We start from the raw sequence: 16,359 nt of genomic DNA on the forward strand, positions 1-16,359 counted from the left end.
GTCTATAGTCTAGTCTATGGTCTAGTCTATAATCTAGTCTATAGTCTAGTCTATAGTCTAGTCTATAGTCTAGTCTATAGTCTAGTCTATAGTCTAGTCTATAGTCTAGTCTATAGTCTAGTCTATAGTCTAGTCTATAGTCTAGTCTATAGTCTAGTCTATAGTCTAGTCTATAGTATAGTCTATAGTCTAGTCTATAGTCAGTCTATAGTCTAGTCTATAGTCTAGTCTATAGTCTAGTCTATAGTCTAGTCTATAGTCTAGTCTATAGTCTAGTCTATAGTCTAGTCTATAGTCTAGTCTATAGTCTAGTCTATAGTCTAGTCTATAGTCTAGTCTATAGTCTAGTCTATAGTCTAGTCCATAGTCTAGTCTATAGTCTAGTCTATAGTCTAGTCCATAGTCTAGTCTATAGTCTAGTCTATAGTCTAGTCTATAGTCTAGTTTATAGTCTAGTCTATAGTCTAGTTTATAGTCTAGTCTATAGTCTAGTCCATAGTCTAGTTTATAGTCTAGTTTATATTCTAGTCTATAGTCTAGTCTATATAATCTTGATTACAACTCTTCACCAAAATTATTAACATAATCATTTAATTGGCCACCTCCTGTACTGTAAATCTAGGGTTGCAAAAACTGGATAGTTAAGATTTATTAGTGGGTTGGTGTGTATTTTTGTTGTTGTTGATTTTTAAGATGATTTCAAAAAACACACAAATAAAATATTTTATTTTTTGTCATTCATAAATCTTTGAAAACTCTCATAATTCACCCGGTTTTGTAAAGTTTTGTTACACTTTTCATTTTCGTTGTCTCGCTTTTCTTACTCAAGTTTCTGTTGCTTTGTTATTACTTTCCATCCCTTTCTCCGCCATCTCTAGAGGATTATGAAAGATTTTAAATACTTATGCTAAACAATGCATATGTATGTACGGATGTGCAAAGAATATTGTTTATCAATAAGTAGCTTACTCAAACTTCTAAAGGATTTAATCTCTTGTTGTGGGATAAAAAGTTTTATTTTATCGTTTTCTGATTTATAATGATGATAAAAAAAGGCTTTTAAAATAATTGCTTTTAAAATGTATGCAAGGTAATTAGGGGATTTATTAAATATACATTTAAATACAAGTAAGAAGTTATAGTCGGGCGAGGCCTACCATATAATATCTTACACCTGTATACGAATAAAAAGCGGGTTTCTTACTCCTCAGTTAAACTAGGCTTAACTTGCTGTTAGATTAAACTCGGAACAAATTTAGGCGGACTTTAACCGATGATTGTGTTTTTCAGTTTTAGATTTAAGCTCAGTTAACTTTGTTAGTATTGCCAACTTTTCACTGAAAAACATAAACAATGAACAGCTGTTTTTTGCAAACAATAATTTTGTAAAATGAAAAAGGTTTGGAAAAATGTTAAATAAACATTTAAAACAATAATAAATAAAACAAAACAAATCAGAAAATTGCAATTTACTTAAAATATTAAAATTTTGTTCTTCTGAAATCATTGTTTTATTGTTTTTGTTAATTATGTTTTCTCACTTATAACTTGAGTTTAATTGGCCAATTACCAACTAAGATAATAAGTAACTTTACTGATAACTGAAAAACACGAAACATCTATTAAACCCGGTTTAACCAAAGAATGAAGATTATCTCTATCAGTAAAACCCGCCCTAAGCAACTTTACTGATAACTGAAAAACACAAAACATATATTAAACCAGGTTTAACCAAAGAATGAAGATTATCTTTACCGGAAAAACTCGCCCTTATTGTTTATAATAAAGCATTTAAGTAGAATTGTACCTTGTCGCAGTTATACTTAAGGCATTTATTGTTAAATAAAATTTTAATGGGGGCTTTTAAGCCCTATTTGGCGGGTTCAGTTGTATGGGCTTCGTCTACAGTACCACAAAAGATCATGTGTCAAATTTTATTGAATTATCTCCAAAATTGCGACCTGGAGCTTGATTACAAGGTTACAAGCCCTATTCGGGGGTACATTTGTATGGGGCCAGGTGAAATAATGGACCGATCTTAACCATATTCAAAAGGCTTTGTCCCTTGGACAATATATCATGTATCAAATTTCGTTGAATTATCTTTAAAATTGCGACGTGACAGACGGATGGGCATAGCTAAATCGACTTAGAATATGATTCTGAGCCGATTGATATACTTATGTTATAGGACCAATATTATTGTCAGCAACAGCACAAACCCAATATACCCTCCCCACTAAAGTGGTGTAGAGCTTATTAAAATTTGAAGTAATTTGAAATAAATTTTAAATTTAGACTACACAAGCGGCTTGACAAACTTACCAGTATGTTACGTTTGTGCAAGCCTGTTATGTAGGGTATGAGGGAGTTTCGTGTTTGCACAAATGTGGTTCGTCACAAAAACGTGAAAAAATCGGTGATTGTACAAGCAATATTTGGGCTTTTGCTTTAACTAAATGCTTCCATAAACACATTGGACGGAGCGAAGTAGGATTGGCTGAGTAGTTGAATAAGTGGTGGGTGTCATGAGGAACCATAACACATGCATGACATTCATTGGCAACCGCACGGTATATACGAGACCCGTAAGCATTAAGCTTGTTGCTCTATCCCGATCTAAATTATTCCAGAACTACTCTTATGTCATTATAAGCTACCGTATACGATAAATGATTGAGTGGAAGAACTCAGTTGGCAATTTTTGTACATTCGCTTTGACCGGTCCATGCACAAGTACTTTGCTGAAGTACTCGAACTATCTAATCTCTGACCATCTCTGGATGGCCTCTGTTGATTCCGCAACAGCACCTATATACGCTTAGTCAGGGAGTTACTCCTCAGTGGGGTATCTGTTGTTTCGGCAACAGCACCGAACATATCCCGAAATATTGACTTTACCTTACATCAGTCTTTTAACCACCACTTACTCTCCCCGCGAATATGGGTTTAAACCACAGCCACTACGTGGATCTCGAATTAACCTCAACCAACTGACCAGCCATGACATAGTCCTGCGGGCAACTGACCACCTGTAGTACCAGATTATGCGGTGCTCTGGTCTGACCTCTTTCAATCTATACCAAACAGTAGACTGTAACCAATTTTTTAGTCCCGGCCAGACTAGAGGTATTAGCCACCTCTTTATACCCCGCGATTGCAATAAAACCAAGCGGAGGCTTCACCAAGGTAACATGCCCCCGGGTGGAGGCCGCTTTGAATGTTTCTGCACTGGGTATCACTGAGCGAAGGTGTTCACTCGGGAACAGCATAATTAACAAGGATTTTTATCCATACTCCAAGTGCTGTCGGCTAACGATTAAAGGAACTTGTTTCGACTTCGCAAATGTGATCCCCAAGATTTTTGGATGGTGAACGGTCGGAATTTGAAATACATCGACCGCGAAGCCAAGGATTGGTTTTATTCCTTCGTCCAGATAGTAAAAAGTTTAAAAGCCGACTTCGCTGGTGATAATTGCAGGTTACCTGCAGTGAAGAACTGGTATATTTCGTGGAGATAACCATTCACCAGTTTGGTTGAGGTTGAAGATAAAGTCGTTGAAGTTCGACTTGTTTAACTCTACGTGGTTTGCAGCGTTTGTCTTTAAACTTTACGAATACGGTCTTTGTTTGCATTTTTGTTATTACTTGGACTCCTGGCAGGAGGCAACTGTTGTGATTAGTTACATAGAAGTCAACCTATTCACAAAATTTCTATCAAGTTCTTGTTTCTAAACAAAATTGAAAACTCGCTATTATAAAAATAAACCAAAAAATTCTTTTTTTAAACAATATGTTTTATTTAATAAAAATAACTATAACGCTAAAAATATATATACTTATTTACTGAGCATCTGCAATTTCACATAGCCTAGCTAATAAGCTAGTTAATTGTAGCAAAGAATTCAATCCATCAACCACTTTCATGTGTGTCACACCGATTTCCCGTATAAAATTCAACTTCATATGTTCATCGACATTCAAACGTTTGCAAACACGAAATATGTTGCCGATAATATCCTCGGCAGCATAACCAAAGCGCCATAATTTAGCCAATATCTTATAGGCTTTGTGTATATCATTTTGAGCACAATGCTGCAACATATCCTGTATAAGCATGGGATGCGGTTCATCACATACTTTGAAAACATTTGGCCCGGTAATTTTTCCGAAACCTTGGGCTGTTGACTGCAAATTATTCAAACCTTGACGCATATCACCCTGTGCTGTAAAAACTATGGCCTCAAGTCCTTCTTCATCGTATTCAAGATTTTCACGTTGACAAACTTCCAGTAACTTGGCCAAAACCTGAGCATCTGATAGTTTGGTAAAACGTAACATGGCACAACGCGACTGTATAGGCTCTATAATCTTTTCACTAGTATTGCAGGCTAGAGCAAAGCGGGTAGTATTGCTGTAAATTTCCATAGTACGCCTTAAAGCCTGTTGAGCACCCTCAGTCATACTGTCGGCCTCATCCAAAATAACAATCTTATGACGTCCACGAGGTAGTGTGACTTTTTGTTGGGCAAACATTTTGATTTTATTACGCACTACATCAATACCACGTTCGTTGGAGGCGTTTAATTCTAGAACTGCCTCTTTATAGCTGTCACCAAGTAATATTCTAGCCAAACATTGTATAGTTGTAGTTTTGCCCACACCAGGTGGACCCTATTCACAATGTAACACTCTTACTTATAGTATAGAATGTTTTTTATTTTGTCTGCTGAGTACTTACCGCTATTATAATATTTGGAGCATTACCCTGAGTAGCAAATACCGATAAACGAGCCACAGTATCTTCATTGCCTACAATTTCATCAAATTTTACCGGTCGATATTTTTCAATCCTACGAAAATTTCAAAGCATTCTTACTAGGATGTTTTAACTATTTATTAAATTACTTACCATGGCAAATTACGCCTTTTAATTTCTTCTGCTGTTAATTCTACCTCTGGCATGTTTTTTTATTTATTAAATTTGTTACAAATTTTATGGCTTCCAAACAAAAGATGTAAAATTTTATTGTTTATTTGCGCCAAAAACATGCAATTTTTTATTGCTACTCAGAACCCTGCGCCGACAAATATGAACGGCGTTAGCGACTGACTCTAAATATGTCGGCGGCGGATTAAAATCGACTGTAAGCCGGCTAAGTTTTTAACTACGTTTAGTATTCGAAAAACACCAAATTTTAAAAGTTTTAATAAGTGTTACGATTTTCTTAAAAAGAGACAAATGAAATAGGTCCAGTTAAGGGTAATGAGAACCAGAACAAAATCAATTTAAGGAATCACAAAGAGATTGAAAAATATTCTAAAAGTTTCACTTGGAAAACATTATTAGAGTGTGTGAAAACTAACTAACTCTAAAGGCAGCCTATTCCTATTTCAGTGGTAATTTCTTAATGATTAAAATAATTAAGAAGTAAGAGTTATATTCGTCAAATCATATGTCATAAAAAAGCAAATTTAGGAAGTGGTCATATACATATGTATATGGACTTTGATCATATTTTGGGTTTGGCTCATTTATGGACCAAGTTCTCCATAATTTAGTACCAATACAACAATTTAGTACCCAAACAACATCTACATCTACATATATATACATGTTCATGCGCCGCTTGTGACGTTTATAAAAGTAGTCTACTTCAAGCATTCTACACGTCAGTTTACAAAAATATTATAAATATCAGTGTACACTAAACAGGTATATGCAATCGAGCAGCTGATAATTTTTTTGTTTCCTTATTTGCATACCTTCTCTGTCAAAATATGTTTTGTTTATTTGAAACAAAATAAAATTTTAATAATAAAAAAATTTAAAATGTTTAGTTTGTAAAAAAATAATATTGTTTGCACAAAAAATACATTTCAACCATCTTCCGCATTGCGCCCTTTCTGAGGTCCGCTGTCTTTAGCCAAACTTCATCCGTTTAGAATAGAACTTTAATGGCACAAATCAGGTCATTCCAGATATCAACTATCCCCGTATTTTGAAGAAGGCGTTGAGAAGGCTGTTGTCTTTAGCCACACTTTGGTAGCCACAACACAACTTTATTGGCACAAATCAGGCCAATTCAGATATCAACAATCTTTTGTAGCTAAATATACAAATTTCGTGGCACAAATCAGGTTATTCCAAAATCTTGCTTTTGTCAGGTCCTCTGCCAATTTCTCTGTAACTTTTACCAATAGCATCCACCTTAATATAAGTATATAAACATGCATATCCCTTAAAATTCCATTTAAAATTACTGCATGTTTTTTGAAATAAAATTAAGAATTTTTTTAAAAGACTAACATCAAAAAATATTTTAATTTATTTTGACATTGAGCTCATACAATTACAAAAACAAAATACATGTTATTTTTGTATTGTTGTAGTGATGCATATACCTGTTTAGTGTACCCTAATAAATATATTTAGTCTACGGAAAATAAAATATTTATCGAGAATATTTAGTATTTTCTTATAGGTAATATTTTGTAATATTTTGTTCAAAACCCCTTCTCAATTTGTAAAACATTTATATAAGACCAATCATATCTCGGAATTTTGTTGATATTTTGCAATAGTTTTGTTAAGAGATCTGCAAGCATATCCTCTTATTTTTCGTTATAATAAGTATATCATCTTCATAAACTAGTAAATACATTTTATTTTTACCATTTGCTTTTGTATACAAACAACAGTCTGAATCCTAAACTTATTAATGCTTCATTAAGTTTTTGATTCCAACATCTCGCTGACTGTTTGAAACCGTTGATGCTTTAATTTAATTTTCATACAAAATTTGATTTGTTTGAAATTTTAAATCTTCTTGGTTGTTTTCATTTTCTAAAATCACCATTCAAAAATTCTGTTTTCAATCTGATGTCTATCATATTTTTGTATGACGCAATTGCTAGAAGAGTTCTAAATGTGAACTGTTTATTTAAATTTGTATTAAAGAGAGCTTAACACAATTGTTTCTTGAACAATCGTATGCAGCACAGACACAAAATTTTAAGTGCATGTGCATCAGGGATGGTAAAATTGGTACGATGGAACTTTTTTTGATACTATTTGATGTGCAAAAGTACCGTAATACTCCCGAGTCTTATTTGATACTTTCAGGGCTACAATCTCAATATCCGATTATCGTTTAACCGGTAGTAAATCTGTATGTTAAAATAATTTCTTTGTATGGGAACTTCCAATAAATCGTTTTAGAATAACTAGAGAATTAGAACATAGGGATAAAAGTTTCTTTAAAATTTCAAATACGTTTAAAATTTTTTTGGTACTTATTATCCAAAATGCATCAACTAAAAGATGTAGGAAACAGCTACTAAAGTACTCTATAACTTTAGTAGCTGTTTCTCTTCAATATTATCAGACAAAATGTTAAACTGTGACTATGTTAGACGCTTCTATAAGATTATTCGCTTAGTTCGAAATTTATTTCATATTTTCTCCATCACATCTGGCATCTGAGATATTATGTCCTGAGTTTTGAGAAATCGCATTTTTTGTCCCTTTTTGAGACTTATAACTTTATAACATCATATGGGTACCAGCCCACTCGGGAGTAGTCGGTAACGAAAGAGCGAATGTAATAGCTTTAAAGGGAATAGATCTCAAGGCAGTTAAACTGACGAACGCAAAACCATTTGACGCAACAAAAGCTGAACTAAAAATATGTGTACGAGAATCCCATAAGACCTTTTGGAATAATGAAACAGTGGGTAGAACCACGAAAATACTACGGAGGACCCTGATGAGAGCAAGACGAAAAATCTCCTCAAAATGAGCAAGTCTGAAGTTAGTATGATAGTACGTATTCTGAGTGGACAAACTCAGCACATTTATGCAAAATTGGACGTTTGGATTCAGACGTATGTAGAGCATGTGGAGAGGACAGTGGAACTCTGGAGCACTTTCTTAGCCACTGAAAGGCATTCGTCGTAGTTAGATCCAAGTATCTTGGAAGTGATGTTATTCCGGAAATAACATTCCTGACTAACACTGATTGGAAGATTCTTAGAAATTAAGTTCAAGGAACTGAGTTTCTGAACACTGAAAAATAATTCATTTGGTTCCTTCTTTTCATGACAAGGAGCGCACAACAGGCCCGATTGTGGCCTAGGTGCATTTCTTCGGATTTGATGTAGTACACATCCTCCTATCAACCTAACCTAAGTACTTTGAGATCCAAAATAGTACTCTCTGAAATATTTTTGATACTTAAACAAAATCTCTTTTTCACAAAAACACTACTATAACTGAAAGTATACCTTGATTATGAGTTTTATTAAATTTATTAGTTATATTAAAGCTAAAATTGTTTTTATTTTCTTAAACAGGCGTTTTTTTGCAATTAACTAAAATTTCTTTTAGTGTTGTTAAAACAGTATGGCTACATTATTAATTTATTCTTCTACAGTGTTGATATTTAGTGTAGGAAAATTCTTTATAATACAAAATTTTTCAACTATTCTTGCAGTTTTTTTTTTTCAATCGAGTGGCAAAACGGAATCCGGACGTGTGTGTGTGCGGTGAAAAAAATATAATTTGTGAAAAATATAAGAAAATTGCATAAACCCAACGGAAAAAATCAACAAAAATCATGGCAGCAAGATTAATTCAAAAGATTGTAAGCTAAATATAAAATTGCCATTGAATGTTTTATAAAAAAAGAAAACTGGTGTTAAATATAATTAAAAGACAACTAACTTTTAAAGCTTACTTAACACATCTCCAATCCACCAACCTACCAACACAACCACTACATCCCAAGAAGTTTTTCCTTTTTTTGTTCTTTTTTGCTTTAATTTTAGTTAAAAAGTATTGGATTAAATGGCGGCCGGGAATCTATAGAAGTGGCCAATCATGCCAAGGTACTAATAGAGGAGTCTGTTTAGTAAAAAACGGTCCCAAAAAGTAGTGTTTTTATTTAAAGCAAACGCAAAATTGATTCTAATGGTTAACATTTGAAATTTTTTTTTTTTTCGCCATAAGATTCTCTGCTTGCGGTTGCTGTCAAAATTTTTACATAACCACTCGCCGAAGAAAAGAAAAAAATTTGCTAATTTAGCACAATTTTTCTATTGCAAATTTGTTTAAGAAATCTTAATGCGTTTTAAAAAAACTTTTTATACATATATTTTTCCAAAATTATGAGTTATTTTTAAAAATTTGTTTATCAGTTTTTAAGATTTTCCATAATTTAAAAATTTTTTTCTTAACCTCATTTTTGTTTTAACATTTTGTGCAAAAAACTGCGTCCCATATGAGTTGTTATTAAATAATTTTTAATTTATTATTAGGGATTTTTATATATTTTTTTTATATTCTAATTAATTAAAAGAAATTCTATTGTTTTGTTCCTTTTGTTTTTTTTTCTTTGCGGTCTTAAATATCTTATGTAATTTTTGTCTGTGTTTTTTTGTTTTTAATTTTTTTTACTCTAAAAGTGTTTCAATTAGTCTAGCATAGACAGCTGGCTGACTGGTTGTATTACTTTACAGTAGTACAATTTGCTACGATCAATTTGCAATTGTTTGCATTAGTAATTTGTTTAATTAATTTGTTTTTATAGGTTTCGTGTGACTTGAGGGTATAATAATAAAATTCAAATATGTTTTTTGTATAATTTATTTGTCTGTGGCTTGTAAAAATTATTTTAATTATAGGTTTTGCACACTTGTACACAGTAGTTACCTATTTTTAAAACATTGTTATGTTTTTATACCCTACACCACTATAGTGGGGAGGGTATTATATGTTTGTGCTGATGTTTATAACATACAAAAATATTGGTCCAATACCCACCTTAAAGTATACCGATCGATTCATTTTTTGAGTCGATTAAGACAGGTCCGTCCGTCTGGCTGGCTATCCATGTAAACCTTGTGCTCAATGTACAGGCCGCAATTTTCAAGATAATTTGATGAAATTTGGACCAAGCATGTTTTTTGACACAGGGACGAAGCCTATTGAAAATGGTTGAAAACGGTCCATTATTTCACCTAGCCCCCATACAACCGTACCTCCCGATTTGAATTTTTTATGCCATAATTACGTCAAATATTCTATTATCTCTCTAAAAAATTGTATAAATAAGTTTTATATAAGTATAAATGACACTGCAGATTTTCGTAAGGATTGGCTCTTTTTTAACCCTAGCCCCCATACAAACGCCCCTTCAAAAAACGTCTTAAACATCTAAAATTGACTTGTTACCATTTGTATCGCAATGAAACTCAACAAAACTAACTGTTATTTAAAAATATATCCTTTTCCCAAATTTACCGAGGATCGGCCCATATTTGACCTATATAAAGCCTCATTTAGAAATTTTGGTTTTTTTTTATCAATAAATTGCTTAAATATTTTGGAATAATATTCAACATAAAAGTTTCTTTATAAAAAGTAAACATTTTAAAAACATACTCATGGTGTAGGGTATTATATGGTCGGCCATGCCCGACTATACTTTCCTACTTGTTTTTTTTTTTTAAATAATGAATAATTATTTATGAAAGCTCACCATTTCCAAGTAGATTGAAAGTAGTTTTATTCATTCTTCAATTCTTTGGAATTCGTAACGCTCAGATTATTGATAGGGGAAGATATATTCTTTGGGTAAGAACACACTGTAGCAACTCTGACCGACAAAATTACAAAAAGTGACTACCATTTACGTGACCATGTTTTTTGACAAGCAAACTGAGTCCTGTTCTTGAAATATAATTAAAATTTGGATTTTGTTTTATTTTATGGAATTTTTTGACCAATTAAATATGGTTGGATAACCCGTATGGTTACTTAAATTACCCACCATCAAAAAAGATGGGGGTGTATTGTATTTGTCATTCCGCTTGTAATACATCGAAATATTGGGTCCTTAATAGATTCTAAACGATCTAGCCATCCATCCGCCTGTCTGTCTATATCAAACAAAAAATATGGGGGGCTGTATTGTATTTGTCATTTCGTTTGTAATACATCGAAATATTGGGTCCTCATTAGATTCTTAAACGATCTAGTCGTCCATTCGCCTGCCTGTCTATAGAAAACACCATAGTACGAGCTAGATAGAGAGTTGAAATTTTGAACAAATATTTTTTGTTTGGTATTAAAAATGGACAATATCTGTCTACGATTTAACCTAGCACCCATATAACATTCCCTTCAGAAAATTACTATAACACAGATCAATGATATTCGAAATGTAAAAATTTTAAGGGAACCCAAGATTCTACCTTCCATATTAAGATCTCATCAGAAAATTACTTAAACGTTCATAACTCAATAATATCATAATAAAATCTAGATAAACAGGTTGCTAGCATTCAAAAAATCAATAAAATCATTTCTATACAGAAAGTATTCTACTTTTAACATTGCAAAATATAAATTTTTAAGTTGCAAAAATTAGTAAAAGATTTGTTTCAATTATAACAGTTTAGGGAAGGACAACCCTAAACAGCAGTTAGTGCAATCTAATTTAAATCATTGACAACTATTCCTTAAGGTTTTTGGTGCTTATAACAAACAAAATTTTCATACTAAAAACAACAAGGATCTACAAAATATATACATTATGTGATCTACTATATTTTTATGACAAACTATATATTGATAGTGGGTATGAAAATTTGCTTAAGTCTCGAACATAATTTAGTTTTTGTTTTCTTTCCACTTATGAATAAAACTTTTGTAAAGAAGATAACTTAGGTATGGGTTTTCTGAAAAACATAATCTTCATTCTTTGGTTAATCTTTAGTAAAGTTACTTAGGGCGAGTTTTTCCGATAAAGATAATCTTCATTCTTTGGTTAAACCTGGTTTAATATATGTTTCGTGTTTTTCAGTTATCAGTAAAGTTACTTATTATCTTAGTTTAACTGAGTGTAATTGGCCAATTAAACTCAAGTTATAAGTGAGGAAACACAATTAACAAAAACAATAAAACAATGATTTCGGAAGAACAAAAACGTAATATTTTAAGTAAATTGCAATTTTCTGATTTGTTTTGTTTTATTAATTATTGTTTTAAGTGTTTATTTAACATTTTTCCAAAATTTTCCATTTTACAAAAGTATTGTTTGCAAAAAACAGCTGTTCATTGTTTATGTTTTTGAGTGAAAACTTGGCATTACTAACAAAGTTAACTGAGCTTAAATCTAAAACTGAAAAACACAATCATCAGTTAAAGTCCGCCTAAATTTGTTCCGAGTTTAATATAACAGCAAGTTAAGCCTAGTTTAACTGAGTAGTAAGAAACCCGCCCTTAGGGCGAGTTTTTCTGATAAAGATAATCTTCATTCTTTGGTTAAACCTGGTTTAATATATATTTTGTGTTTTTCAGTTATCAGTAAAGTTACCTATTATCTTAGTTTAACTGAGAGTAATTGGATAATTAAACTCAAGTTATTAAGTGAGAAAACACAATTAAAAAAAACAATAAAACAATGATTTCGGAAGAACAAAAACATAATATTTTATGTAAATTGCAATTTTCTGATTTGTTTTGTTTCATTAATTGTTTAAATGTTTATTTAACATTTTTCCAAAATTTTCCATTTTACAAAAGTATTGTTTGCAAAAAACAGCTGTTCATTGTTTATGTTTTTGAGTGAAAACTTGGCAATTCTAACAAAGTTAACTGAGCTTAAATCTAAAACTGAAAAACACAATTATCGGTTAAAGTCCGCCTAAATTTGTTCTGAGTTTAATCTAACAGCAAGTTAAGCCTAGTTTAACTGATGAGTAAGAAATCCGCCCTTATTATCTTAGTTTAACTGAGTGTAATTGGCCAATTAAACTCAAGTTATAAGTGAGAAAACACAATTAACAAAAACAATAAAACAATGATTTCGGAAGAACAAAAACTTAATATTTTAAGTAAATTGCATTTTTCTGAATTGTTTTGTTTTATTTATTATTGTTTTAAATGTTTATTTAACATTTTTCCAAACCATTTTCATTTTACAAAATTATTGTTTGCAAAAAACAGCTGTTCATTGTTTATGTTTTTCAGTGAAAAGTTGGCAATACTAACAAAGTTAACTGAGCTTAAATCTAAAACTGAAAAACACAATTATCGGTTAAAGTCCGCCTAAATTTGTTCCAAGTTTAATCTAACAGCAAGTTAAGCCTAGTTTAACTGAGGAGTAAGAAACCCGCCCTAAGTAAATTTACTGATAACTGAAAAACACGAAACTTATATTAAACCAGGTTTAACCAAAGAATAAAGATTATCTTTATCAGAAAAACTCGTTTTAGCATCGATAGTTGTAAAAAATCGCCAAATAGTCAATTCTTAGTAACTCAAATCGAAAGTATTCTAACGCAGGGCAGTGATATTCAATGGATTCTTTCTCCTCTTCGTTTTGATAGCATCTTCAGAAGTCGTTGTGAGGTATACCAAGTCTTTTTGCATGGTTTCCAAATATACTATGCCCTGTAATCACAGTAAAAAGATTGCAGAGGTGAGAATGGCTCAGTTGTAGAAGATATGACGGTATACTATTCAAACTTGGTTATATTTTTCTGGTGCTAATATACGTTGGTTTAATGCGACATCTTGTCTGGGAAAATATATTTCTTTGTTTTTTTTTTTACAAGCATTTATGTCTATGTCCTGTTGGACATTCATTCTTCTATTTTCGTTAATTGATCAGGTATACAGTAAAAGTATAATGTTTTGAAAAAAAATTAGACATCTTTTCAAGTTTTATAGTTCTACCGTTACACTTTCGCTAACCACTCACACAATTTCTATTCATTTAAAACAATTGGTTCCTCTATCTAATACTAACCTTAATAATTACAAAAAAGTAAAATCAAAAATAAACATCAAACACATTTTCATTAAAATATTACAGGTTAACACAACTCCTGTTTCTGGACGTGCCTACTCTTCGGGTACCCGTAAAGTCACTCTTATTCCCGGTGATGGTATTGGTCCTGAAATTTCCGCTGCTGTGCAGAAAATCTTTACCGCTGCCGGTGTACCCATTGAATGGGAAGCTGTTGATGTAACTCCTGTCAGAGTAAGTAGAATTCTTACAAAATTATCTTGTTGAACTAAAAATATTTAAATAAATTAACCTCCTTCTCCTCAGGGACCTGATGGTAAGTTCGGTATTCCTCAGGCTGCCATTGATTCGGTCAACACAAATAAAATCGGTTTGAAGGGCCCCTTGATGACACCCGTCGGCAAGGGTCATCGTTCTTTGAATTTGGCTCTCCGTAAGGAATTCAATTTGTATGCCAACGTAAGACCCTGCAGAAGTTTGGAAGGCTACAAGACCTTATACGATAATGTTGATGTTGTTACCATTCGTGAGAATACTGAAGGTGAATACTCCGGCATTGAACACGAAATTGTCGATGGTGTTGTACAGAGTATTAAATTGATTACCGAGGAAGCCTCAAAGCGTGTTGCTGAATATGCCTTCACCTATGCCAAAAACAATAACAGAAAGAAGGTTACCGTTGTACACAAGGCTAATATTATGCGTATGTCTGATGGTTTGTTCTTGCGTTGTGTACGTGATATGGCTGAAAAATTCCCCGAAATTCAATTTGAGGAACGTTATTTGGATACTGTATGCTTGAATATGGTACAAAATCCCAATAAATATGATGTTTTGGTAAGTGTTTTCATAGACATTTATATGGATTTTTAATAATTACCCTATTTACAGGTTATGCCTAACTTGTATGGTGATATTTTGTCTGATATGTGCGCCGGATTGGTTGGTGGTTTGGGTTTGACACCCTCTGGTAACATGGGTCTCAACGGTGCCCTCTTTGAATCCGTAAGTTTTGGTTTTTATAACAATTAATAAATTTCCTTCATATAACTATTTCAATTAACTTGCAGGTTCACGGTACTGCCCCCGATATTGCTGGCAAAGATTTGGCCAATCCCACTGCCTTATTGTTGTCTGCCGTTATGATGTTGAGACATATGGAACTCAACACTCATGCCGATAAAATCCAAAATGCTTGCTTCGAAGTCATCAAGGAGGGCAAATATTTGACTGGCGATTTGGGTGGCAAAGCCAAATGTTCCGAGTTCACAAATGAAATTTGTGCCAAACTGTAAATTTCTTAATTTACATATGTTTGCTGCCACCAAATCCACTCACAAACCAAAATATTTAAACACCTCATCCCACACTTACGCCCCCTAATAGCAACGCTTTATAATTGTAATGTGTGTGGTTGTTATATACACATTATTAAACTCTTTAAGGAAGAAAAGTAAAAAATATGAAAAGAAATCACAACGGATAGTATTGTACGTTCGAATACTTAATTAATTGAAACGTTTAAAAAAGAAAGAAATCAAAATTAATTTATACCTACATTTAAAATGTTTGTATTTTTCAAAATTTTAATTAATTAAACTAACCATTATCCCTCCCCTTTGCCGTATTATTTTATTTGTAATTATTATTATTTTTAAAATAGTTTTATTTTCAAAAGTTGTGCGCAAAAACAAACAACATTAATTTTAACTATTTATTTATGTAACTTGTTCCTTGTTTGCTTTAATTTAAATTTCTTTTGTTTTATTTTTTCCTATTTTCCTCTGCCATTTATCTCAAAAGGATTGTTTTCTTTTTCGTTATTTATATGAATAGTAATGAAAAAAATATATAAGGAAAAAAGTTTCTTGTAACTGAAATCTAACGTAACAATAATTATCGCGCATATTTAAATAGATAAAAACTTAAACCATAAATCAAGTTGTCATATACAAAACAAAAAAATATTGTTGAGAAAAAATATATAATTTAAATAAACATTAAAAAAAAAACAACCAAACAGAAGAATTTTAATTGTTTTAATATATTTAATAAACTGTTAGTATTGGGTAGGGGGACGGAGCGGTGAATTAATCATTCATTTCTGATTATAAATCGTTTACGAATTGACTTAATTTTGAATTAATTCCTTTCACAAAAATGAGAACTGAATGAAATTTTAATCAATTCAAATGAATTTGCCAACTGAGTTGCAATTCGTTTCCAATTCAAATGAATTTGTCAATTTAATTACAATTCGTTTCGTGTCAAATTGCAATTTCTTTCAAATTCAAATGAATTGCAATTCAAATCGTATTTTGATTCCAAAATTTATGTTTTGAAAGTTTTTTCTTTCAAAATAAGGAGTAAATCCCTGGATAACTCGGTGTGACAAATTTACAATTGTAATGAAGCAGACCAGAGTCTCTGGTGGGAATCAAACCCACCACATCCAGACTAATAAGCTAATCTTTACCAACTAACCTAAAGGGACACCGAAAAGACTCTGGAGTCCTAGGTTAGGTTTGAACAGGTAGCTGCA

The 16,359-nt window shown here is 32.0% G+C and overlaps 2 protein-coding genes across 2 annotated transcripts; one reads left to right on the top strand and one right to left on the bottom strand.

Annotated features, from left to right (window-relative positions):
- Positions 1-3,779: 3,779 nt before the first annotated feature.
- On the bottom strand, positions 3,780-5,086 carry LOC111679488 (replication factor C subunit 2). Its single transcript, XM_023441062.2, has 3 exons — positions 4,913-5,086; positions 4,742-4,853; positions 3,780-4,674 (listed from the first exon to the last, which is right to left on the bottom strand). The coding sequence occupies exons 1-3, from the start codon at positions 4,963-4,965 to the stop codon at positions 3,844-3,846; spliced, it is 996 nt and encodes a 331-aa protein (XP_023296830.1). The 5' UTR covers positions 4,966-5,086; the 3' UTR covers positions 3,780-3,843.
- A 3,402-nt stretch (positions 5,087-8,488) lies between these two features.
- Positions 8,489-15,837, top strand: LOC111679493 (probable isocitrate dehydrogenase [NAD] subunit alpha, mitochondrial). Its single transcript, XM_023441070.2, has 5 exons — positions 8,489-8,645; positions 13,884-14,051; positions 14,124-14,654; positions 14,709-14,822; positions 14,888-15,837. Exons 1-5 carry the CDS (start codon positions 8,619-8,621, stop codon positions 15,110-15,112), a joined length of 1,065 nt encoding a protein of 354 aa, XP_023296838.2. The 5' UTR covers positions 8,489-8,618; the 3' UTR covers positions 15,113-15,837.
- Positions 15,838-16,359: the final 522 nt, after the last annotated feature.

This window comes from Lucilia cuprina, chromosome 3 (genome assembly GCF_022045245.1).
Source record: "Lucilia cuprina isolate Lc7/37 chromosome 3, ASM2204524v1, whole genome shotgun sequence".
Classification (NCBI taxonomy): domain Eukaryota; kingdom Metazoa; phylum Arthropoda; class Insecta; order Diptera; family Calliphoridae; genus Lucilia; species Lucilia cuprina.

Coding starts and splice junctions, on each gene's coding strand:
- LOC111679488 (XM_023441062.2), bottom strand. CDS start 4,965: ATGCCAGAGGTAGAATTAACAGCAGAAGAAATTAAAAGGCGTAATTTG. Junction 4,854..4,912: donor AAAAGGCGTAATTTGCCATG/GTAAGTAATTTA, acceptor AAATTTTCGTAG/GATTGAAAAATATCGACCGG. Junction 4,675..4,741: donor CTCCAAATATTATAATAGCG/GTAAGTACTCAG, acceptor CATTGTGAATAG/GGTCCACCTGGTGTGGGCAA.
- LOC111679493 (XM_023441070.2), top strand. CDS start 8,619: ATGGCAGCAAGATTAATTCAAAAGATT. Junction 8,646..13,883: donor CAAGATTAATTCAAAAGATT/GTAAGCTAAATA, acceptor AAAATATTACAG/GTTAACACAACTCCTGTTTC. Junction 14,823..14,887: donor ACGGTGCCCTCTTTGAATCC/GTAAGTTTTGGT, acceptor ATTAACTTGCAG/GTTCACGGTACTGCCCCCGA.